Below are 25673 nucleotides of genomic sequence, written 5' to 3' on the forward strand. Positions count from 1 at the left end.
AATATTAGACTGTTATACACCTAGTTAATATTACTAATTACATTCTCCCTCCAAACATGGATTAAAAAAATCAAACTGATTAAAAGAAAAAATATTTAAAACATTATAATCAAAATAACCAATAATCAATCAACAGTAGATTATTTCAGATACAGTGGTTAACATATTATGGCTTGTCTGAGAATTATCAGCCCTTAAGTACATAGAAGTGCAAAAAGTAACTTGACATTTCCATCAAGTGAACAAAAGTGGAAAACCATTGATATTCAACTAAGTCACTAGGACTCTCCCATTCAGGTAAAAAACTATTTAATGAACATACTGATTTGCTGACATTAGATTAGAGCTAGCAAGAGGTGGCAACTAATATTAATGTAAGGGAATAGCTCTGCATTTAAGTAGAAGGAATATAAAGGTCAGTGTCAAACATTTGTGGTTCCAGTTACACATTATTACCCTACAGATTTCAGGCACTTTGACTGTCAAACAGGGAAAAGGAACTGCAAAAAGCTGAGACATTCCACTAATCAAATGCAGGCACTTCATAAGTCTATGACCAAAAGCTGTTGTTTTACAGTTTGGTCCCATTTGAAGAATTCATATGGCTGCAAATGGACCTAATTTTCTCCAGCAAGACTATAAAATACATAAAAAAGACAAACATTTTAGAAAGTATGTTGAAGGAGCTTTTTCTTTTAGGCTAAGTATGAAGTAAAGCTTCCCTCAAAGAATTCAAAAAGATGAATCAAATTAACACCAATTTCCCCAGGATGCATCCTCATTAAACCTATAAAGTCGACAGCCTAAGGCCACACCTGTACTTAAGGACCACCACCTATAAGCAGCTGCATCTCCTCCAATTTTAAAGGCTGAATCAAGCAACAAATGGCACTCTTGATTTCCCCACTGTGAGCAAATTGCTCTTTTCCAATTAGGGGCAAAGAATAAGCTTATTCAGATTGGAGTTACCTGCTAACAAAACACTTGTGCACTATGCACGTTCTGTTAGTAAATGTGGAAGCTTTCTGGGAATATTCAGTGGTAGGTGACAAAAGATAACTACTTAAGATAAAGCTTTGCCATGCTAAAGTAGTCCTTACAAGGCTATGAAAGATTAAATGGAGACTGATCCATTTTTGACCACCACAAGCTGTGGAGTCTGGGGTGAAAGAGCACAATTAGATGTAGTGAGCCTTAAAGAGAGATCTGTATGTTTTCTTTCTGAAATAATTAGTCTTCATATTAGTTCTCAAAATAGTAAGACTTCAGAAGCTGAGATGTCAGCTCAGACTGGAATCAGGTCTCACTAGCGAATAGACATAGAGGGATCAAAGGGAGTAAAAAGTTGTTGCAGTTAACCAAGTATGTCTCCAAACAAACCCAGCAGACCTAAGTCCAGTCTATCATTTTCAGCTACTGCTTCAGCCGGTATGTTTGTAAGTATGGTGTCCAGTACACAGTGTATGCGCCCAATAGGCAATGAGCCCATTATCTCCCCTTAAGTAACTCCAAATTCCAAGGAGATAAAAGATCCAAATCTACTCTATACCTTTTTTGTTAAAGTAAATGTGTAAATGACTAGGCATGGGATAACCATTTACCATATGCTATAAGGCCCAGGAGTACAACTCAGGGATTTTACTTTTTTGGGGGTATTTTTTAGCCCTTTATTCCTCCACTGGTACTAACAACCTAATCCCACATTCACAGACTGCATGTATACCATGTGCACGAACCACGATATAAAATACATGAAGAACCACTGCAGGTGTAGCTTCACACAAGCTCAAGGCCTCTGTCAAATCAAGCACAGATGCAGTCAGGAGACCTAACCGATTTACTGTCTGCTGAACCACTAACCACTAAGTTCTAACACACCTCTTTCAGTAACCCTTCGGTGGCAGTTACAGGATGTCTTTTAGCCAACAGAACCTTTTATGCTTTGAACACCTTGACTGTGCTAGAACAGGATACAGTCCTGGATACTGCATCCTGGAGGATACAGCCGTGTTACCAAAACACTTGGAAAATAGCAGATGGAGCAATACACTACCTGGTACCTAGTAAAATTTCCACATAGTCAAAAAGGATTACATACAATTAATTAGTAATCTGAACAAGAACATGAGAATGTTTTAATTCACAAATCTGGTTTCTCTTTGAAATCTAACTTTGATTCTTTGGTCAATTATCTTTCTAGTTCACAAGTGGGAAACTTATCTGCAAAACAAAATGAACTAAAGATTGTGAGACACTCAGGAGTACATATGGAAAACCTGTAGCTATATAGGGCAGGTTAAATATAACAGGAGTGTTAAATTTACAGAAATTATGCCAGAACATCTCTTATTTACCAGAGTGGAAATAGAGATACTGGCAAGAACAAACTGCCCAGCAAATATAATTTTTTAAGAACCATACACACTGCAAGATAGATGGATGTCAATAGGCACACTGTGCACCATACACAAGTAATTTATTCCTACACTACTACAAACTAACTGAAATTATCAAACTAATTTCCCAATGAAAAAGTGCATATGAAAATTTATAAACACTCGCACACTGATTCATATTATTATATAACTTTGATTTTCAAAATAAAGTTTAAAGAAGCATACATAAAACACATGCTAACAAAAACATTAATTAACAGCCTCATGATGCAAGTAAAACTACATCTTATTAAAGGATAGTCACTATTACATTCATACTATAAATGCATAAATACAGAATGATTCTTATGTCTAAAAACATACAAAGCCACATTGGCAAGGGTTAGGAAAGTATATTACCTACTGCTGAATGACAGTCTCAGGAGTAAACTCTATAAAAATATAGGCATATGTCACAAATCTGTTTCTTACCGTACTTCTATCCTTCAAAAGCTTTTCTATCACTTCAATCAACATTTCCTTTTGCTCTGGATCAAGACTAGGAGGAAAAATAAAATTATTTTAACTAATTTGGTCAGACATATCCAAAATTAAAGCAGGTTTGATTTTTGACCTTTAGACACAAACTAGCAACAAAGAACTTTGAAGAAACCACTTCCAGAAAAATCAAGTATTCCAAAGAACACACTGTAAAAGAACTTGACTGCAAGTAAGTTAGGAGGACAAAATTAAACTAAAAATATAATTTTATCTTAGACCCTTTATGTGTATTCTATAAGAAACTTAAACTCATAAAAAACCATTAAGACAGGCTAACCAACATCACAGAGAACTTGACTGAACTTCAGATGCTACACGACAAGGTTCTCACTGCTCTTGCAGAAATTAATTTCAGCATGAATATAACTCAGAGGTGAATGAACATCAGGACAAAGATTCATACTTTTATTATCTAATTATCAACATAAAGCTTTTAATAAGACACTTCAACCACTTTTAAGTTAACCTCTAGTTTTAGTCAGAAGTATTGGAACTCAGAAATGTGGACATGGTATTCAAGTGTACCTATACAAAGCTGGTGTGCAAGCTAATGGAAAACAGACTGCTTGAAGTCCAAAATAGCAAAAGCAGAGGAAAAGCAAAACTTGCATGCAACAACCTTTTCACATCACAAGAGCAGAGAAAAATTTGCCAGAGACATCCACTATTGTCAAACTTGCTTCTTAGGCAAGTAAGGACAAACTTTTCATTCCAGCTGCTTCCCCTTCATGGATCTATACAGCACAGAAGAATTTAAAGCCAAGTCAAAAGAAAATAGGAAATGAATACAAAGACCCTTAGAGATGTGTAGTTCTGTGCCTTTGAAAAGTCATTTCAACATGGATACAATTATAGATAAGTGAGGGAGTATTTGGTCATTATTGCATACTTCAGTTTTAATGCTGAGTGATCGATTGCCCTAATGCACAGTATATTATTCCAGGTACAGATTCACAAAGTCATTATCTGGCTGAGTACTACTTCACTAAGATTTTAAGACCTAGCAACATCAGACCATGCAAAATGAGTAACAAAAATTTGTAAGAAGCCATCATCATCATAAGCAACACAACAGTACTTTGTTCTCTAAGTACTTTCATGATCACTTTTGACTGCAACTTCTATTTTTGTAAAAGGAGTTTTACTGGATCTTCTGTCAAGGACCAAAACCTTCAGAGGAAAAGCCAAAAGTCTCTCAAAAAGGTTTTATTTCAAATTTTTTAAAACTGGCAGAAAATTTAGAGAGAAAGGAATATTTAAAACTAAAAAACTTCAGCAAAACCATTTATTTATGTGATCAAGAAAGTCTTCAGAAAGGTGTGAATGAATGAATTTACATTCCTCCCCCTTCACTGTCCTGATATTTAAGACAAGGAAGGGACCATTTTCAAAGAGAAAATAAAAGAAGAGGCCAAAGAGGTCTGTGATTTCCTCCCATTATGACATCTAGTACTAGTATGGAACCTACTAATACTAGTGATGGGAAGTAGTCCTTCTCCAAACCTCACTGCAAACACAGTACAGTTTTCAGCTGATAGACAGAAACTACTAATATCTTTAAAATGCACTCTTAAATAAAGTAAGCAAAAGGTCTGATGAAATTACTTCAACATACCTGGCAATGTTGACTATATTGGACACAAACGTTGCTGTTCAGACTATGTCTGAAATCTTTTCTGTTTGATATGTAAACTTCCTGCTGCTAGGATTAACTGAACTGCTAATAAACAGCTCTTCTAGGGCAGACATCCATCCAAACACCATGACACTAAACACAGGGAAGTCTGGAGTATCGAACTTGCATCCAGAACCCTGACTAGAGTACTAACTGAAATACAGAACTATCAAACAGGCAGAGAATCTGGGAAAACCAAAAAGCAAATGGAGCATACAAACATATTAGAATAAACGGTTACTACTTCTTATTCAAATGGCTGCAGAAGATGGAGTAGCTAGATGTAGGAGAGTGTATTAACTGTTGAGTTTTACTTAAAAAATCCATTCCTTCTGAATTCTGATTGCGACCAACTTAAAAATAAGTATTCTGAAATGACTTACTTGTTGCAGTAGGCCAATAGTCAGCCTTGCCACCAATGTATGATCAGTAATGCAATGATTCAGTATTGCTGAATTATCTAGCTATCAGTCATTAACTTTTTTAAACAAAGTATACAAAGACAGCTTGTTAACTACTACCTAATTCTTACTTTCTGCCAAGCCAACCGAGTCTGCCTGTGGGCAGGTTAATTTGATAACCTCTTCACTAGTTTCCAATACTGTTGCTTCCTCCAATGACCAAGAAAATTATATTCTCTCCCTTGGTTCCATGGCTAACTAGCACTATGAGATACAGCATTTGTACTAGTAAGTTTTGAAAATGTGAAAATAAAAGTTCACATGCTTTTTATAAACAGCTCTCAAATCCTACTACTAAGGACACAATTTTTAACTCCAGCTCCACTCAGAAGTAATCATGAAGCTTACTCTAGTCCAGGTAAGGAGGAATTTCCAGCTACAGCAGCTCAAAATCTTGCATCATGATACTTAGGATGCTTGCATGAAGACAGCTTTTGAAGGATGCACCCTCTGAGGCCGTCTGAACCATTAAGGAAACAGAACATCAGTTTCACTAGTTTTCCTTTGTCATGTAAGCTCCATGCCCATTTCACTACCACTAGGAATACATGGAAAATAGAAGGACATAGGCCAGTTTCTCCAGATTCTGTTACTGTGTTTTTTACCTGATTCAGAACCTCTAACATCTCTTAATCTCCACTTTTTGGAATTGGTGAAATAAAAGTGAAGTAGAATAAATGCCTGAAAATGTTTTGTAAAGGTACGGGTTCTGTTGACTCCACCTCTGCAAACCAGTACCCACATCTTTATAAGAACTCTTACAAAGCAAGAATTTCTGAAGTAAGAAGATCTGAAAGATTTTGACTTGCACAGATAAAATTTCTAGAAGTTAGCATTCTTTGTCACATGTGCCGCAAATTACTTTCAGGCAAATGCCCAAGGATGAAAGATATATACTTGAAACAGTGAATTCATAGATTCTGAGAATACCCATCAAAACAGTTGTTACACAGATGAAAATAACTAGTATCTTAAAAAACAAAGGACAGTGTATCAGTTTCTTTTTGTATCTCTTTATAGCTAGCCTGTTAAGTCTAGCAATCAAGAGAACTGCCTGAATCACAACCAAACCAGCTGAGTGACAGAATGTCTACACCCACCCCATCCTTTTAAAGAAATAGATCTGAGACATGCTAAATTCAATTCAATTCAGTAGTCTTTATAAACGTAGCCCACAACTATTACAAATTGTTTTTCAGTAATTGCCAGAATCACTTACCTGTACAGTTTTTGGATTGCATGGGCTGCATTTTTTCTCACATAAGGAGATAAATCAGAAGAGGCTTCCTTAATAGCAAGCATCATAATAGGAACAATAATTGGGACACGTATACTGGATAAAACTCTTAAAGCACTTGCACGGATTAACTGATTAGGATCCTAAAAAACAGGAGTGAAGGGGTGAAATAAAATAAGATCGTGCAGAAACAAGTCATTAAATACACTGCTGTGCTTACACTAATTAGTGATGATACATTAAAACATGTAAATCTAAGCCAGACTTGCAAGTGAAGGCCATGCTATAATAATTTCTTCACACAATTCCAAAACAAAAAAAAAAGTAAAACAAATAAAGAAAGAGAACAGTAAACATTATGAAAATATTAAAATTTTATAAAGGAAAACATTAACATCATGCAATTTTCCAGAAAAAATATGTGAATTGTGGATAAAATATTAATATTTTATTTAATAATCTGATACATTTGCTGCAATCCAAGTGGAATTCAGATATTCTGAGAGAAACACTAACTCAATTTTAATGCCTATATTTACAAAATGTCAAATAAAAATGTTGTTCTCAGTTGTGACATTCCCATTCAAGTTCTTGACAAAATATCCATTCTATGCTTTACTGCAAGATATAAACTGAAGCCAGTAACAAAAATAATTTCAAAGAACATGTCAAAATATTCGGCTAAATGTTTTGAGACTTCTTTCTATTTCTTATCCTCTCTTCTTCTGCCTCAATTCTTGGTCAATTTTACAAGACTACGGTTAGCCTGGAGATCCAACACATCTGTATTTGGACGAACTATTATGTAAACGTATCCATTAATCATGGGGTTTGGAACACAAGGGAAAAATGTTGCTTAATCAAGTACTAAATCCCCTGAAATCTAGCAAAGTGAAATTGCAGCATCAGTAATTCACTATACTTTACAGTGTCTTGCAATAAGGTAAACTCCCAAAGAACATTTCTCCCAAGGACTGAGAGCTGGCAACACATATTTTCAGACTGGTATTACCTAATTCTCAATTAATCTAAGATCTCAAAATCCCTACATTTTAGAAGCTTCTAAGTACTAAGTATCTGGATGGTGAAAGCTCTTTATTTGACTGTTTTTGGAAAAATATCTTGTTCCTGCTAGAGTCTGCAAAGCTCATCTGCAGCCACTTTAGTTTAAAATAAAAAGTTCCTTCAACAGAGGGAGGTAAAAGAAAATCTCCACACATAAAGCCAAATTATAATCATTATAAAATGAGAAACAAAACATTACAAAACACGAACAGAGACCTATCTTTCATAGCAGGCATAGTAATTTCTTTAGTTGCTGACAATCTCCACTATTTGGTGTCTACCCCCTTGTCACAGCACCAGTTCTTTTTTTGCTACTCAGCCACAACATTATCACTCCTCCCTCTGCACTCATTACTCACAGCTTTTAAAAGAGTTATGCCATGAGGAGTGTTCACTGTATACATACATCACAAAAACCACTGCATACAAAGTCATTTGAATTCTAGCTTTTTGTGGCAGTCAGAGATAGTGAAGGCAGTACATATGACATTGGGATGAAAGTTCAAGGGAAGGGGACAGAAAACTCTCTAGTCAATGTGGGATCCTCCTACAGCCGCACAACTGGTGCTCTGATTGCAACATTTTCCAACAAGATGCAAGGTGTGGGTTAAGTAACATAACTGAAATGAGCCTAGAATACAAGAAGAGCACACAAAAAACCCAATCTTCTCTTATTATAAAAACTGGCCAAATTTCAGAACAGAAACTTAATAAATCTTTCTTCTCTCCACAGTCACACTTCAAAGGCAATCCTAAACTTTGCTGTCTAGTCCCATTTCTCATTGTTATCTCATTTGAAACAAGAGTACAAAAAGCTATTTTTTCAGTGTTTTTAATGAAAAAGTACCATGTGCAAGACACTGAAAATTTTAATTTAGGTACTACTGTCTTCCTTATGTTTCAATTCTCTGTTGTACACAAAGCTCATTTTTTTACATAAACTAAAAAGGAGCATAGGTGGTTCATGGTAATAACGGGGTCTTTTTTCCATACATACAAGTTACATTGGAATGAGAAGTCATTCCAGAAATTGTTTGGCATGTGGATTTGAAAGCACCATTCTGCTGTTTTTCTTTAGTGAAGCAATTTTACGTCTTTCAGGCTTACTTAGCTGCTTGACAAGGTTTGAGGTAGCAGAAAAAAAATACATCAATCACGTAACTTAAAACTACTTTAGCAGATGTAGATATTTACATGCTTTAATTTACCATACTACACTCACACAGATATATTTTTTTTGTGCTACCAGCTCAGAATTCCCCATAAAATATTATTATTACTCACTCACTTTCAAAGCACGCTGGAAAGTACTGATGGACAATAATGCTAGATCTTGCTGCTCCTCTGCGTAGCGCATCAGATAAACATACACAAGCTTTTTTATCTGAAAAGAAAAAACACAGTGAATTTCACTATGAGAAAGTTTTACAATTCTATAAAACTAGTTTCTAGATTTCACATTTTTACCAACATTTTCTTCTAAGGAAAAACTAATAGATCCCAGGGCTTCTCCCAAAGTCTTATGAAACGCCTGAGGTGCTGCAATGCTACCTTATTAATGAAACAGTCAGATGAAGACTAGTAACACAGAGTTCTGCTTTATATTATTAACTAGTAAATTAAGACTATAATAAACTAAGATGCTGACATGGGGAAACTGATCACTTGAGCACACTTTTTTTTTTCTTATAGAAAATAGTTTAAAGTGAAATAGCCAAGAATTTCAACAAGACCATTTTATTTTACCCTGAAACTCAAAATAAATTACTTTAACACATTTGAATGTGAATATAACTTAAAGCTGAACTGTGGTAACTTACCCCTTTCAAATCTGATTAAAAGAGCACTTATCTTGGATAAAAACAAACGATGTTAGACTCACCTCTGCATGACTACAAGCATTCAAAGGATGCAATATAAGCAAAGCATACTACAAAGGATGTAATGTCCAAAGATTAAGAAAACCTCAGTATGATTTTGGGGAGGAGGGTATTCAATTTAGTTCACTTTACCCCTCATACCCACGAAGCAGTGAAAACATTTTCTTACATTTGAGTAGTAAACTGACTGTTGGGGTTTATAATGGAAAATTCTGAAAGACCCTCAACTACAGCTGTGCTAATAATTACTGTCACTATCAGAAGATCTATCTTTGTGCCAATTCTGGCAAAAAACCATAATATTAAATCACAGAAGGTTACACCACGCTAAATTATTTTTGTTCAGTTAGAGAAGTAGCAATCAACATTGACCACGAGGCCTGTGCACTGAATGACTGCAGGTGTGCAAAGAAAGCCTCCTTTCCTTGAAACCACTCTGTGACTAGAAATGGAAGCACTCAGAGCTCCGTGACTACACTATTCTTTTACCATTTACCTTCATTCAATGTTAAAATGCTCTGTTCTATAAACCTTAATCATAACAGGGGCACATTAGGCTTGAGGAACACAGGCAGATTTGTTTAATTAATTTATCAATATAAGCACATCAAAATCCATGAATTATTGATGAAGACTTAATTTTTTTTCTATACCACCAATTGTTTATTAGGTCACTTTTTGTATCCTCACCAACCATGACTTAGTGCACATAATCAAGCTGAGGTCAGCATGCACTTACACCAAAAAAATCATAAGGCACTTCTATAAACAATAAGGTGCCCTTTGCATCTCTTCAAATAAATTAACATATTATACCACCTCTTCATCTCATTTTCCTGCATCAGTGCACTGAGCCCTGATTTTTAAAAAATATAGCAGCCATTTCTGGGCAGAAAATTCTGGAAAATGGCATGGATACAAGTCACAGAATTGCAGAATGTTCTGAGTTGGAGGGGACCACAAGGATCATTGAGTCCAACTCTTCAACAAATGACCTATACAGGGATGGAACTCACAACTTTGGTGTTTTTAGCACCATGCCCTAGCCAACTAAGCTACTCTCAGGGTTACTCAGATAAATCAATGTATTTTATGCTACTGCATTGCTGCAACTTGTACGAACAGATTTGGTTAAGAATTCTTCAGAACAGGGAAAAAGTTGGCAAAACATTTTCAGGAAACAGGATCAATGCACTAAGGATCTGACTTAATCTAGTAATTTCTCATAAAGCATCCTATGTAACGGACCATGATAAAGCTTCTGAGACAGAAAAGGTCTAACTAGATGGCTGCAAGTACATCTAAACTACAACCTAAACTTGTCATTTAACTCAAATTGATAGAGAAATTTGTCAGATGGCTTTACTAATTGTCCTGATCTCTGTTCAGTTTAACAGTCTTTTCCTGCATAAATATGTTAGTATTAAGTGGTGGAAAAATGAGTAAGTAGGGAAGTTTAACCACAGCACAGATGATGACATGTGAGTTCACATAACTGTCTATTTGTTTTAAAAGAGGAGAAAAGGTCCATAAAATATAAACAGTGAAAAGCTTCTACTAATAATGTTTGGTTATGTGATAAGACCTCATCTTCACACCCACAAAGCATCCCTCCCACAAGGGGGATGGAGGGATGTGTGCACACAACATCCTGCTCTAGTTTCTCCCAAGCCCATGACAGGAACCATCGGCTCAGAGATGCATAAAGAAACAAAATAATAGGAGGGAAAACAAATTCAGGACTCAGAGAAAGGATACCCTGTCACACTCCTCTCAGAAAAACCTCAGGAGGGCTGCAGCTCTTATGCCCAGGTGTTAATACCACCAAAAGTCAATGAAGACTAGAGCACCTTTCAGGCTGAAGGTGTTTACATGTACAGAAATGGGAAACAGATGAAAAGTATTTTAGACATGACATGGGATGTTCTGGGGAAGAGCTAAAGTGAAGGAGAAGCAAGGGAAATCTACATGATCTGGAAAGTAATAAGTCAGGGATAAGAGGGCTGAACAGTTTGATAATTGGTACATCTATCCTTCTGTTCTCTGCATGTGAATAGCACAATCTGTTGCATTGCCTCATTAAATTTCATTTTGAACTGTTTTCTTTATTTGGTGTGAAGATGCATTCATGTGCCTACAACTGCAGTCAGGCCACAGGCTGGAGGGCTGCTATGTCCATGGGCACCAGCAACTAGAGAGACGAGAGTGAGGGGATTAAAGTATGACTCCAGCATCTGCAATGTTAGATCAAGCAATAGGGATCTCTAAGTCCAAGGTGGCCAGCATCTGGAAAAAGTGAGGGTCTGGCTGCCAGCACCTAGTCAGGGACCACAAGCTAGATGGCCCCATGAGCATGTGTGTAACTGAAGAGACCAGAACATGTGAAACCAAGCACAAGCCAATTTGTCTGTGGTGCATCAAGCTGCACCAGCTAACAAGTGGGTGAAGTGGTCTGGGAAGGAAATAGGTGTGGGTGTGAGCATATATGGGCAAGACCACAGGAGGGGCTGGCTATGCCACAGACCAGTGAAGTCCCATCCAGATGCAAGGAAAGCCCATGGCCTTTGGGTCTCTAGGGGCAAGAACCATGATTTTTTGCGCATCTCTTCAAGGGCATAACCACAGGGGTTTAGATAGTAGAGGAGCAAGAAAGTTCTGGCCAGATCCACCTGTATGTGCACAGAGGTGCACACACCTGTGTGTCCAAGGGCAAGTCCATGAGGGAGCAGGAGAGTCCTGGTTTAGAGGGATTCCTGTGTGTAAAGACATTTGTACCAGCAAACCAGAAAGGGCTACAGCTTTAGGGGCTCATATGCCCAGGTGCCATCAACAGGGGCGACTGAGATCCATGGGCCAGACACTGGGCAGACTCCATGAGGATGAACACTGCATATATACACACATTCCCACTAGCAGACCATCTTGAACTGCCAAGCTGCTGACACTGTTTGTGTTCACCTGAATATCCCGTGATAATTTACATGAGTGCCTCTCTACATGCATATTTGTTCTGTATATGTACAGATACAATATTTACATGTATGTGCACACCTACCAGGAATACAGTCTCAGCTTCACTACTGGTTGGGTTAAAAGCCTTGAACTAGGAGAGTCTTGCTTCTATCAGACTAGAGGCTCCAGTTCTAACAGTTAAAAGCACTCCAGATAAATAACATTGTTTAAGGCACTTGTATTTGTGTAAGGTCTCCCTGTTAAAAATTTGACTTAAGACTACTCATAAACATACTTACAAACATAAATTACATCTGAACAGAATATTTAACTAGTCTGATTTCTTACCCACATCTTTTTACTGCCTGTCACTAAAAGTACAATTACAACTTCTAAAATTATTTTAATACAGTAAATTCCTGAAAGACTCTGAATTAGCATCTTTGCACATTTCCTCCTCCTTGCCTTACCAGAGCTCAATACTTGGCCTTGACCAAATAAATCCACTCTCTCAAAGAACAAAAAAACCCAAAGATTTTAAAGTAGTAACTAAAAAAGAATAATTTCTTCAAAGCTAAAATTAAACTCAAAGTTGACTATTACTATCCATCCATGTAAATAAGGAAGAAAACTGATGTTTCATCCATTATATCACGGCATGTTAGAGTGACAAAAGAGTTTGCTGAGGCCATTACTATTGGAAATATAACCTTTAGTGCCATAAGCCAGGGAAAAAATATTTTTTTGTTCCTACTAATAATAAAAATATAATAATAAATAATAAAGTCTGAAGTACACATTTTCAGAAGAGGACAGAAAAATTGAAGCATGCATTCAAATTATTTCTCTCCTTAAAGCCCAATACTTCAAACAACTGTTGCCCACGTTTTTTAAAAATTACAGTCCTGAGCAGTAGGAAGTAACTAAAGTCCTTGCATGTTCACTCTACTTTCATCAAACTGATGCTTGTTAGGCACCATGAGGTCTCAAACTACAAATTTACAGATGCTATTTTTATCAAAATCTTATTTGTAAAGTCGACTATAACTGTGACACTTCTGCAGGGAAGCCGTCAGAGTACGCGCAGTAATGCTAGTGAGCATCAGAGTTACATTTTCTACATACACCCTGTGGTTATACAAGAGTAACCCTGTGGATTTAAACACATCATCCTTTAACACAACCTCAAATTTTTAGCGTTCTGGAAATCTGAATTTTCACAAATCCAGGATGGACTTTTCCCCTTTGCTTTCTTACAAGAAACAACAACAAAAAAAAGATACAGAAGCAAGCTACTTTGTGTCTAATAACACCCAATACAGATGCAAGAACACACCTTTTTTTTTTTTTACCCAGACATTACCTTTCAGCTTTGATCTGCAACAGATGTTTAAAAATACAATGTAGCACAAACCCAAGCTTTGCCAAAAGCACCACACTTCAAATACTGAACTACAATAACTTTCTTCAATTACATCATACCTCATAAACTTTCTAAAATTAAGTAATTTTTCTTTTAAATGTAAAGAGCTACTATTTCTTCCTCCAAATCACCCAACAGGTTCCCTTTATTTATGCACAAAATTATTACCATAATGTCATTATTGAAATAAACTCCTAAGCAGTTCCATTAATGATACTAGAGATTTTATGCATTATGTTGAAGTCTAATACAATTAGACAAAAGTTTCATAAACAGATTTTCCACAACAGTATGTTTAACAAGTTAGAGGAATACCTCAATATTTTTACTGGCAACATTCTTCACAACAGCAGGAAACAGCTCAGAAGCATTTTTTCCCTTTGCAATCATCTGAAAAAAAAGAGACAAATCTGAGTAATGTAACAATATAAATTATTAGAATGTGGTTTGGGTTTTTTTGCTTTATTACAGATCTTTATTTCAAATCTCATTTCTATGAAATTGAGGGTAAAGATGTAGGTTTTTGTTAATTACTAGACCTGAAAGGATACAATCCATAAAATAAAAACTCTTGGGTGTTGTCTGGTTCTCAGTTTGCTGGAGTGGACTTGAACTGGACTTTAACATATAAGACAGCAAATAATTTTTAATGCTTTCAAAATCACTAAAACCAAAGACCTTTCTAACCCAAAAAGCCCTGCAGAATGACCTTTTGGGTGGTGGAGGGGGATAAAAAAGGCCAACCCAACAAAATCCAAGAAGTTATACAAGCTTAAGTCCTGATCCTTTTGCCTGGAACATCTGTGGCTGGCAACAGAACCAAGGAGAAAAATAAAAATAAACATCACACTTTAACAACAAAATAAAGTTATTGCCCAAAGCAAGCTAAACACAGAAGGCCATAAAGTGTTTATACAGAACAAAAAAAAAATACAAAAGCCACACAGTAAAAGCAAGATCAATCAACCCACCTTTTTTTTTTTTTAAACAAAGTTTTTCGTGTTTGATCATGAACAAGGCATGTCAAAAACAATAAAACTGTCACAATAAAGATCATAAACATCAAAACCCCGGCTTAGCTTCAGGTCTTGTTCAAACAGCTTAAGAAGGAAGTTATTTGTAGGAAACCGGGTACATAAGAAGGAATAAAATACTTTCATATACACTATAGCTGCACAATTTTCTGCTTAGATATAATTCCAGTAGGATGTCTGGCAGTGCTTTATGTCTAAACTGCTAATACTGGAATTTCAGCATGATGTTACATCAAGTTACATCAGGTTCAGTGCTGCTGATACAGACCCAGAGCACTCCCATCTCTAAGAATTTGTGCGTCTTGCTCAAGGTCAAGATTCAGCCAGCCAAACATCACATTAATCAAAACCCACAAAATCTCATTAAGAAATCATAGAATGGTCCTTTAAAAGTCATCTAGTCCTGCAGCAAGCAGAAACATCTTCAAGATATTCACAGATCAGGCTGCCCCTCACTGAATGTTTACAAGGATGGGATATTCACCATCTCTCTGGGCAACCTGTCCCCGTGTTTCACCACCATCGTTGTAAAATCTTCTTCCTAATCTAATCTAAATCAACTGTCTATCAGTTTAAAACCATCCACCCTCATCCAGCCATCACAGGGCCTACCAGCAAGTCCCTCTCCAGCTTTCTCACAGACCCCTTTATGTACTGCAAGGTGCAGTAACATCTCCCCAGAGTCTTCTCTTCTCCAGGCTGAATAACCCTAACTGTCTCAGCTTGCCCACACAGGAGAGGTGCTCCAGCCCTCAGATTCTTTTTGTGGCCTGCTCTGGACCCACTCTAACATGTCTGTTTTTCCTGTCCTGAGGACTGCAGAACTGTATGCAGTTCTTCAGGTTGGGACTCTGTTACGAGAGTGGAGTAGAGCAGCATAATCATCTTCCTCAACCTGCTGGCAACACTTTCTGGGCTATCAGTGAACACTGTCAGCTCACAGCCACCATTTCGTCCACCACACACCCAAGTCCTTCTTGTCAGAGCTGCTCTTGATCCCTTCATCCACCAAACTCTGCTGGTACTGGGGGTTACCCTGACCCAAGGGCCAGACCTTGTACTTGGCATTGTTGAACCCCATGAGACTGCCATGGGTCCACACTGCAAGTTTGTCCAGATGCCTCTGGATGGCATCCTGTCCCTCATGCATGTCAACTGCACCATTCAGTTTTGTGTGGCCTGCAGATTTGGTGAAAGTGCACTCAATCCCATCAGCTATGTCATTAATGAGGATATCAAATAGTATAGGTTCCAGTACAGACCCCTGAGGAACACCTCTTATCACCAATGTCCACTGGGGTTCCAACATACATAAGCAACAAAAAATACCAGGGATCCAACAAAGAAACAGGAGTTCTGCAGCTGCAGTCACTCCTGTCCATGACCATTACATTCCAACCATTACACCACATTATACAGCTGATTAAACTTCATATTCTCAGCTCACAGATCTGTTTGTGTATTTCATTGATAAAACACATTAAAAGCATAAAGAGTTAGGATCTCATGCAACAAAAGCAAGAACAGACAAAGCCAGGAAATACCTAGTAAACTGCATATTCTGAGAAGCTTAGAAGGAGGATGCCAGAAAGAAGGCAGCTCTAGCTCAAGCTATTACTCAGTCTTTCCAAAAAGGAGTAAGAGCAGCTGTCCAGTATGACATTTTGATCAAACCCATTTAACATCTTAAACTGTTCATTGCACCTGTATTAAAACGCAGGAAGTGACACAAGCACTGTGAAAAAGCAAGCACAATAAATGAGTTCCAAGGGGTTTTTAATTAAGAATCTAAAATAGATTTACTACTTTCAGGACTGGGGGGGTCTCCACAATAAATGCCAAATTCAGAATGACAAGGTAGAATTTAGCAACAAGATGCACTGCAGAGAAGTAAGAAAGAATGAAAAATTATCATCTTGGTGAAACAGAAGTTACAATACTCAAAAACAGGGATGATCCTCAGACCTCCCTGATACACTGTAATGGTATGACTCTATGCATTACTGGGATTATTTAATTGATCTACCATATAAATATTTAGGGCCTTTTAAAAGAGCGTATTTTGATTCATTATTGCATAGCAACTCGTGTAGACCCTCCTTAGCTTATGGATCATTAACCTGAAAGAACATAAAGGTTCCTTTCAAGACTAATGTCTATCAAATCAATTTTGTGGCTGTGCCTAGACATTTGCCATTTGTGTTGTCTTATACACCTGGAGTTCTTGCATAAAAACATTCATTGTAGTGCAAGAACTGTGTAATGTCAAGATGTACTTTTTTTTTTCCACATGAGAGACACACAGACATGGGTGATACTCTGAGGGAACTCAGGCATGTGACAGTTTCCTAAACTTATGCTCTGAAATCTTCAGGAGTGAAATTTCACTGGTTTTTCCCCAGAAATTCAAACAGGTTTCAAGATCTAGCAATCGTTGTTTGAAGATCAGTGAATGTTTTAAAAGAAATATCAGCTTTATGTTTTCATGCATATAGTAGAATATGTACACACAAAAATTTCTTTCTAAACCAGCTGTGTTGCTTATATTCTTCCAAAGACTGCAATTATTTTATTGCATGCATATAAGAAGAAGAAACATACAAAATAACATACTGATTAAAAAAAAAAAGGTCATTGATCATGAAAGTCGTATTTTATCTCAAAGTATACTTAGGTACCTTCATGCATAAAGGGAGAAGTGAGAGGATCAAAACTGGACTACTCCTATGCTTGAAACAATGCTGTTTTAAGTCACTCTCTGGAAGACAGATTTTGTTCTATTTGTAATGAATCTCCATCTCCCTAGGAGAAAGTTCACAAACTATCTTAATGGAGGAAGCAACCAGAAAAAGTGCACCAGCATTCTCCTGCTACTTTGCTATCACACCTATATGAACAAATGAAGGTTAAGCCTCCTAAAGTTTACTAAAATACTAAGATAACTGCTGGTATCCTAGAATTAGAGTCATACGGAGCAGTTTAGTTTGGCAGGCACCTTAAAGACTAACCCACCTTCCATGGTTAGGGACACTTTACTAAGCATCTCCCCTGTGAGGACAGGCTTCAGCCTAGAGAAGAGAAGGCTCTGGAGAGACATTAGAGCACCTTCCAGTATGTAAAGGGGGCTAAAAGGGAGCTGGAGAGGAATTTCTATAAGAGCATGTAATGACTGGACAAGGGATAACAGCTTTAAGCTGACACAAGGTAGGTTTACACTGGATGTTAAGAAAAAGTCATTGTGAGGATGGTGAGGCAGTAGAACAGGTGGGCCAGAGAAGCTGTGGATTGTGTAAGTTTTTTCAACTATCTAACACTTAGAAAATAAGCATTCCAGTGATACTCAGACGACAGAGTTCCTTTTTCCTGTAATAGTAAGGCTAGAGGAAGCCTTTCATCTCTGAAAAACACATCTCATTCCTGAGAGATGTAAGGTCCCCTCTGTATGTAAGCACAAAAGCACCTTTGTGCTCCACAAGAACATTATCACAACTGCTACAAAGCCTCATGCTCATATTGTGAAATATCCCAGTCTTGACCTGTAAAGCTCATTGTTTGAGTTTGTTATGTCAGCCAGAGGTTAGTGCCAGGTATTTGGTGTGAAACACATTTTAAACATAGCACAGGAAACAGCAAATACCTTGAAGATATGAAAGAAACTGAAAACAGAGGATCCAGTAAATCAAACAACTCACTTGCGGTTAAGTAATGGTCAGCCTTATATGCTAGAAGGCTGTTTCTACTTCAAGCAGCAGCAGCTGAGCAAGGAAAAAATATCCAGAAATCAGAAGGTGCACACTGCCTTTTGGGGAAGTAGTGCTCTTCCTGCAGTGCAGAGTGCTTAGAACAGGAACAGAAAACAATAACCATGAACTTAAAAAAGGACAGAAATCTGCTATTGGAAACTGGAGAGAATTGTCGGAATTGGAAAATGGGAGAGCAGAAGGAAGAACGTGCCCAGTAAATTCTGCCTTCCCTCGCTGAAGACCTCTTGAGCCTGATCACTTCAACCCAAGTCCATCAAGGAACACAGCTATCACTGCTAACTACACATCTCCAACTTCATGGTATCAAACACTTCCACGAAATTAAAGAAGCCATTAAAACCTCTTTTGAATGTTCAGCAGGAGCAGGTATCTAAAATTAGAGAGTTTGCTCACTGCATACTCATTTGTAATGACAGCATTTTTTGTAGGAAAAAAGGAAAATAAAAAAACCAACCCAGTAAAGCCTTGGTTTAAAATTTAAAGCTGATTCAATTTAATGTTTAATTTCCCCCATATATATATAAATATACAACGACATTCAGTTTCAACAGTTTCCAAATACAGAAAAAGATTTGGCCAGTTTTTCAAGGGAGCAAGAGGCAACTTGCCACAACTCTTCTGTCCACAGCAATAACCAGAAAAAAAATACTTTCTGAAGGAAGCAGAAGAATGTAAGTTTACCATGGCACTTATAAAGGTCATGTGTTTTTGCAACAGTACATGCGTATGCCAGACTGGCCAAACTCTTGAGCAATCCCACATCATGTTGGAGAAGATGAATCCAAAAACCTTTCCCAAACCCAAGAAAGACATTATGAAATAACAGCTGATAGGTTACCTGGACCTCACAGGTAAATGGCGTCTCTGGCAGGACTAAGGGATTACAAGCAAAAAGACAATGATCCTGATTAAAACTCCCATCACTGGACAATCATGAAGGGGGAAGCCAGCTCTGGAGTCAGAGGAAAGAACACGATCACACGACACCACCTGTACCTACTCACTTTGGTACGTACTTGGACAGGATTAAGTATGCAAAAACCAAGTAGAACAAAAAAGCACATCCGGAGTAGACTGAAAAAACAATGACAGAAAACAGATTCAAAACCCCTAAAACAAAAAAGCCAAGTGGACACTGAATAATCATCTGTAGCACATTCTTCCCATACTTTTAAGAAGAAATAAAGCGATTCCATCCACTTCATGATGTTTTGTTTATAGGGTTTAAACATATAATAGCGTTAAACGTTATTCAATCACCTCTATGGGTACATTCACCTGAAATAAGTTATCAAAAATTCAGGGATCATGCTCTATCAAAAAAGAAAAACCTCATACAATAATAAAATATAAATAGTAAATGCAACATGTCATTTTATTCCTGCATATTTCTGTTGTTTCCAGTCTGACAAATTTGAAGCATCTCTTGAGGAGCCATTTCCAATTCAAGGTCTCACTGAAAATAGTTGTTTACAGGCATATTGGCACTGTTACATAAATATTTTAAAAGCATGTGACTGCATATATCCAAATACACCAATTTCTACACAAAATTCCAAGTTAAGAATTTTACCATTTGTTCACCACAACTTTTAGAGATCGTTTAGAGACTTAAGTGCTAATCTGGTAAAGAATGTGTAAAAGGAAAGCATTATTCCATCCAAGAAATAAAAAAAGATAATAAACTTCCATATCCCCTAACAAATAAAAACAGTAACAGAAAAAAAAAATCACATACCCCAACAATCCTTTTCATTGCATCCAGCTTTGCAGAATCTTTATTGCTTTCCAACATTTGTTTTAGGTCTTCATTCCTATGGTAGAAATATAGTAAAGCATCAATTAGAAAAACTAAAAAATCAAAGCAGAATACCTTTTTATATTCTTGCATCAGCTCAGCAACTTATGGTGAAGCACTACTCCCTCTTACCCACTTTTAAATTTTTTTACACTGTATGATGAAGTGTTCAGCAAAAGAATGTAACAGATTCTAACAACAACGAAAGACCATGCAACTTTAATCTGCTTTTAAGTGAACCTGTCTCGAAGGCTGAAATCTTAAAGCACAAGAAGAGCTTAGTTTAAACCAACAACACATTCACTTCTCCCTTGTCCTCCAGGGAGGGCCAGATGCAATAAATAGAAGCTGGCATGTTTGTGTTAAAATATAATATCAGCTGATGTAAGTCACTGGAAAGTCCAAACTTCAGTATGCTCTGAATTTCACTAAGAATCAGGGATATAACCTTGCGCTCCTACCTGCCTTTCTGGACTGCAAATTGCTATCCCCTATGCTCAGGATTAAAAGTCTCAGATCTGAAGTACATTCTACCAGCTGTAGGACTAAGACAGCCTGATGATTAGACACATACAGTGTCCAAGCACTTTTTAGAGCTGAAATAAAATTCTCCCACAAAAATATCAAGTTAATAAGAATGTTCTCTTGTAGATACAGCTTTTTATTAGCTGTCACTAATAAGAAACCTCATCCTGCTTGGCTTTTTAGAAGTAAATAGATCACAGTCTAACTGCACTTATAGAGTACAAAAGTTTACAAAAAAGATTCTTTGAAGAAACAGCTTTTTTGTAACATCTGGATTGCCTGATTTACTGAAAGATACAAGTAGATAGAAACTTGAGACACCTGAAATACTCTAAAGAACTCTGAAGACTTTCCAAGTTCAAACCCTGTGAACTTTCACACAAGTGAAAAGCAACACAGTGGGTAAACCATGGTGGGACACCAGATGCCCACAAAGCCATTCTTTCTCTCCCTTTCTGAAACAAGATGGGGGTGAGAGAATAGGATGTAAAAAACCTCATGTGTCAAGATAAAGACAGTTTAATAAAGCAAAAGCAAAGGCTGCATGCAGAGGCAAAGGAAAACAAAGTATTTATTCTCTACTTCACATCAGCAAGCAATGTCCAGCCACTTCGGCAGGAAGCAGGGTTTTAGTATACATAGCAGTTGCTCTGGAAGACCAATACGAAAGAATAAGAAAGAATGCCCACCCATTCTCCTTGTTCTTCACTATTATTGATGACGAGTCATCATATGGTATGGAATATCCCCTTAGTCTGCCTGGGCCATGAGTCCTGGCTACACATCCTTCAAGGTTTTGCCCAACCCCAGGCTGGTATGGAAGGGGGATATTGGAGAGGCAGTCTTGACTCCTATGTGAGCACTGCTCAGCAATAGCTACAACACTGGTGTGTTACAAACACCTCTCTCACTACCAATACAATTTAAGTCTAACTCCTTTTTCAAAACCAAGTGTTTCATGAAATAATTGGAGCAACCTATTACAGATTCCCTATACTGTCAATGTTTGCTTCACTTGACAGTTTAATATTTAATTATTCTCTTAAAAAAAAAAAGAAAAAAAAAGAAAAAAAAAAAAGAAAAAAAAAAGAAAAAAAAAAGAAAAAAAAAAGAAAAAAAAAACGAAACATTCCATTTCCTTTCCTGCTTTAGTACCACTTCGCAAATATCACTGGTAACTCCCTATTTTGTCTGCATCACACTCAAAGGTTTTCAGTATCTTTAGCTACTCCTGGACATGTTCAAAGATTATAAGGTCAGTCGTCTATTGTTACATTTGTTTGATTGTGTATTTGGTCATTTAAAATGTATGTCCCATTCAATTTTGTCCTGAAGTTTTGCATACTGCTCCAATCAGCTTACTAAGTCTATAGCTGGACACCTTCCTCACAGGCAAGTCGTAGCATACAAGGTACCTTCTTGTAACACCACTCAAGGTTGATAGGTCTGTTAAAAATAACTAATGCTGTGATGTCATACGTGTTTTCCTATTATTCCCGTTCCAGGATAAAGTCACACCTTTCTCTACATTAAACTCTACATTTTTCTGATTTGACTCAAAGATGCTTGTATTCACCTCTACATCATCACACTTCTTTTAGTCACTCTATATTTTTCTCTCAGATCCATATCCTTATTTTTTATATCAGAAATAAAGTATTTGTTGGTTTGAGGCTGTACGTAAAATATCATTAATAATTTGGGCTTTTTACCTTTCAATCCATCTGTATAGTTCCATTTCCTATGTTTTAGGAAGAGTAGCTTTGATTTAATTTTTGGCAGCTCTCTTTATTCCTATCACACTTGGCCACAGGAACAGCTGATTTTGCTGACCATTCCTACTCAACTATTCCTCATAGGATAACAAGTAAGTCTCAGGTTTTTTTGATCAGCTTGTAGTACTTTGCCTGACACTTTGCTCTAGCTGGATACAGAAACTCAGAAACCTATAATTCCTTCTGCTTAAGTCATAATTCTTCCCTGTGCAGGAATCTGTACAACATGGTAAGAAAAGTTACACAGCAAAAGACAGGACTTGATTCAAAAAGTTGCTTTTAGTCCTATGCTCCTGGTTCCGGTTTCCTACTTTTGTTGCAAAATGTGACATTTGTAAAAATTTTCTAAAGAAAGGATGTTCTTTGATGTTTCATCTTTGTATACCTTCAAGCCTAATCAACAACAAATGAGATTCAATCTATGAAATGGATAGCGGCTAACAAGCAAGTTCGCAGTGAGGTCCTTGTGTTAGAAAGACTAACTGTAGAATTGCCTTGTTAACGTTCAGGGCTTGACATGTTTCAACGATCTCAGACCCCAGCTGAGGCTAGCAAAGCTTGGGAAGAAGGACACACCCCTGAGGGCAGACCAAGAATGCAAATTTGATGGGCCACAACAATATTCTGCAGGACCACCAAGACAAAGAGTAAACTAATAAAGACAACACAGCAATAGTGTGGAATCAGCTCCAACTGGGTAAAAGGCAATTCTGGCAGGGAGAGACTGTGACCACGGCCCACTGACTTAAAAAATCACTGACCCAGAATAAGAGAAAGGCTGAGCATGTGAACCAGTTATCATGAGAAGGGAGAAATTCATTAACCAATAGAAAGTAGAATACTAATCAACAAACAAACAACAAAGAAGAATATGTCAACGAAACAGAAAATGTAGAAATAACAATTTGAGTTTGAGGATGAAGTAGCAAGAATGGAGGAAGTTACACAGAACAGGATCCAAGTACATGCTGAAGACTGTCTCCCAGAATGTAACAAACAACAAGAAAAATAAAAAGGCAAATTTAAGATGTGAAGACAGAAGAAATTCTTATTGATGAGTTCTACTTCTAAGTGCTTATAGAAAACATTCTATCATACACTTCAAATTAAAACATTTTAAACTGTTAGCTGGGAAGATATAAACCACAGAAATTTATATATGAAGACCTGTTTTCAACCAGCCTTGTTTCCATATGAGAAAAGCAGCAGGGGAAAATATAAAGAAAAAAAAAATAGGAATTAAACAACAAGTTCTTGATGAATCAATTTGGAAATCAATTGTTACTTGAGTAGATGGTTTGTTTGGGTTTTTAAATATCTTTTCTAACAAATAATAATCCAGGATTAGCAAATATTAGATACTTACAGAGTAAAATATTGCTCCATACATCCACCTTGATCACCAGCAGCAGCAAGCCTTTTTTCTTCTACAGTTAGATATGGTTTCAGTGTAACATCAAAGTTTTTCCCTTTAAGAGCAGACTTAATAGTGCAAGACACCTCAATTATTTTGCCCAGCATTGTGGAGTTTTGTTCCATTCTTTTAAGTGAAGTATATTAAAAAAACAATAAAAAAATCACTGAATTCAACCAAGGTTGCCTGCCAAGAGTGAGGTCTACTCTTAAAAAAAAAAGAAAATCTTACAAAGTAACAGGATACGCACTCCCTTGCTGTTTTAACTTCCAGAAACAAATACCATATGCAAATTTCAAAGGTCATTTCCCTCCAAAAACAACTCTTATCAGAGCCTCAATGAACAATGGGAAAAGCAAATGCATTTCAGTACTTTGTAATGTAATTTACTGTACAGTACAAGTATTCTCATCTTTTGATCATTAAGAAGTTTTAAGGAAATTTCAATCTTTAAATAAAAATCCTCTAAATAGAAATAAATGTAAACATAAATGTATGCTTTGCAGTCACAGTAGGGTTCATGTTTCTATACCCATTAGTTATGCTGAGTGACAGTTCCTCAATACACAATCCTAGACAAATACTTTCTTTATCACTTACTTCCACTTGCCAGGGGCTCAGGAAAATGCAAGCAACCCTCAGCTGCATCAATACCTTTGCCTCTACCCGCTAAAACTTTGAGAGACTCTACCCTTACAGAGCTAGGTACACATTATAGATGATTGAAATATAAACTTTATTACTTCAGGAGCAACACCAGGTTTGAATAAGCCTAATCTGATAGTTGACAAATTATGTGGAACTATATGAAGCAGGAAAGTAATGGTCCCAACAACAGCAGATGAAAAAAGACCAAACTTTTGGCAGAGTATCAATATATAGTCTCAGCCATTTTCCCTAACAGTAAGAAGAGTAAAAATCACTCTCCAAGAGTGATTAAAAAAAAACAAACCAGAAAAACAGGAAGATTCCCACCTGTCTGCCCAAGGATGTATTCTAAGAACCCTATGAGACTTCCCTTGAGTTCCCAAGCTATAATCTAGTGTCTTAACGTCTACTTCAATATAGGCCCACTGTTCTTAAAAGTTGCAAGCTGAAAGCACTGTTATAGACAACAATTAGAAATATTATACTCATATGAAATATTAAGTATGTGCTATGAAATATGATCTTTAGTACTTGTATAACATCTACCATAAAAGGCAACAAGTCAATTATTAATGTATTAAAAAATCAGTTCCCAGCTGCCTTTGTAATCTTTAGCACCACAGGCTTGTATTCCTAAGTATTACAATTTTTAAGCTAAAGTAGTATAAATTAGAAATGCAAACTCATCACCTAACTTTCACAGCAGGTATCACGCATGAAAGGTTTGCAATGACACAACATGACGGACATCACAAAACACATCCAAAATATGCTCTCCTTGAAACATTGGTTGAATGTTAAGCAGAGGTAGTTGGTTTCTAACTGTCTTCTATGTTTTTATATTTTATACTTGTAGCATTTAAAATATACACTATTTTTTCTTTCTACATGAAAACACTGCTTTCCTCATATCTTTGTACCATTTATAGATACAATAAGGGTATGAGCATCATAGGACCAGCGACAGACCTACCAGTTTGGATTAATCTTACAGGTGTTTCTACCAGAAAGAAAAAAAAAACACCAGTTAATCTTTTCTAGTTCTCATGCTCTTTCTTGTGGCCTCTATTCCTCTGCCATTAAAAA

At 36.8% G+C, this 25673-nt stretch overlaps 1 protein-coding gene across 2 annotated transcripts in view; it reads right to left on the reverse strand.

Annotated features, from left to right (window-relative positions):
* Nucleotides 1-25673, reverse strand: part of AP3B1 (adaptor related protein complex 3 subunit beta 1) — a 153139-nt gene that overhangs the window by 119417 nt on the left and 8049 nt on the right. For both annotated transcript variants that reach the window (XM_066568762.1, XM_066568763.1), the window contains exons 2-6: nucleotides 20166-20241; nucleotides 13945-14019; nucleotides 8663-8758; nucleotides 6292-6452; nucleotides 2868-2934 (exon numbers count right to left, since the gene is read on the reverse strand). In XM_066568762.1, coding sequence (XP_066424859.1) covers nucleotides 2868-2934; nucleotides 6292-6452; nucleotides 8663-8758; nucleotides 13945-14019; nucleotides 20166-20241 — 475 coding nt within the window. The remainder of the gene's footprint in view (nucleotides 1-2867; nucleotides 2935-6291; nucleotides 6453-8662; nucleotides 8759-13944; nucleotides 14020-20165; nucleotides 20242-25673) is intronic.

The sequence above is a fragment of the Molothrus aeneus genome, chromosome Z (genome assembly GCF_037042795.1).
Source record: "Molothrus aeneus isolate 106 chromosome Z, BPBGC_Maene_1.0, whole genome shotgun sequence".
Classification (NCBI taxonomy): Eukaryota; Metazoa; Chordata; class Aves; order Passeriformes; family Icteridae; genus Molothrus; species Molothrus aeneus.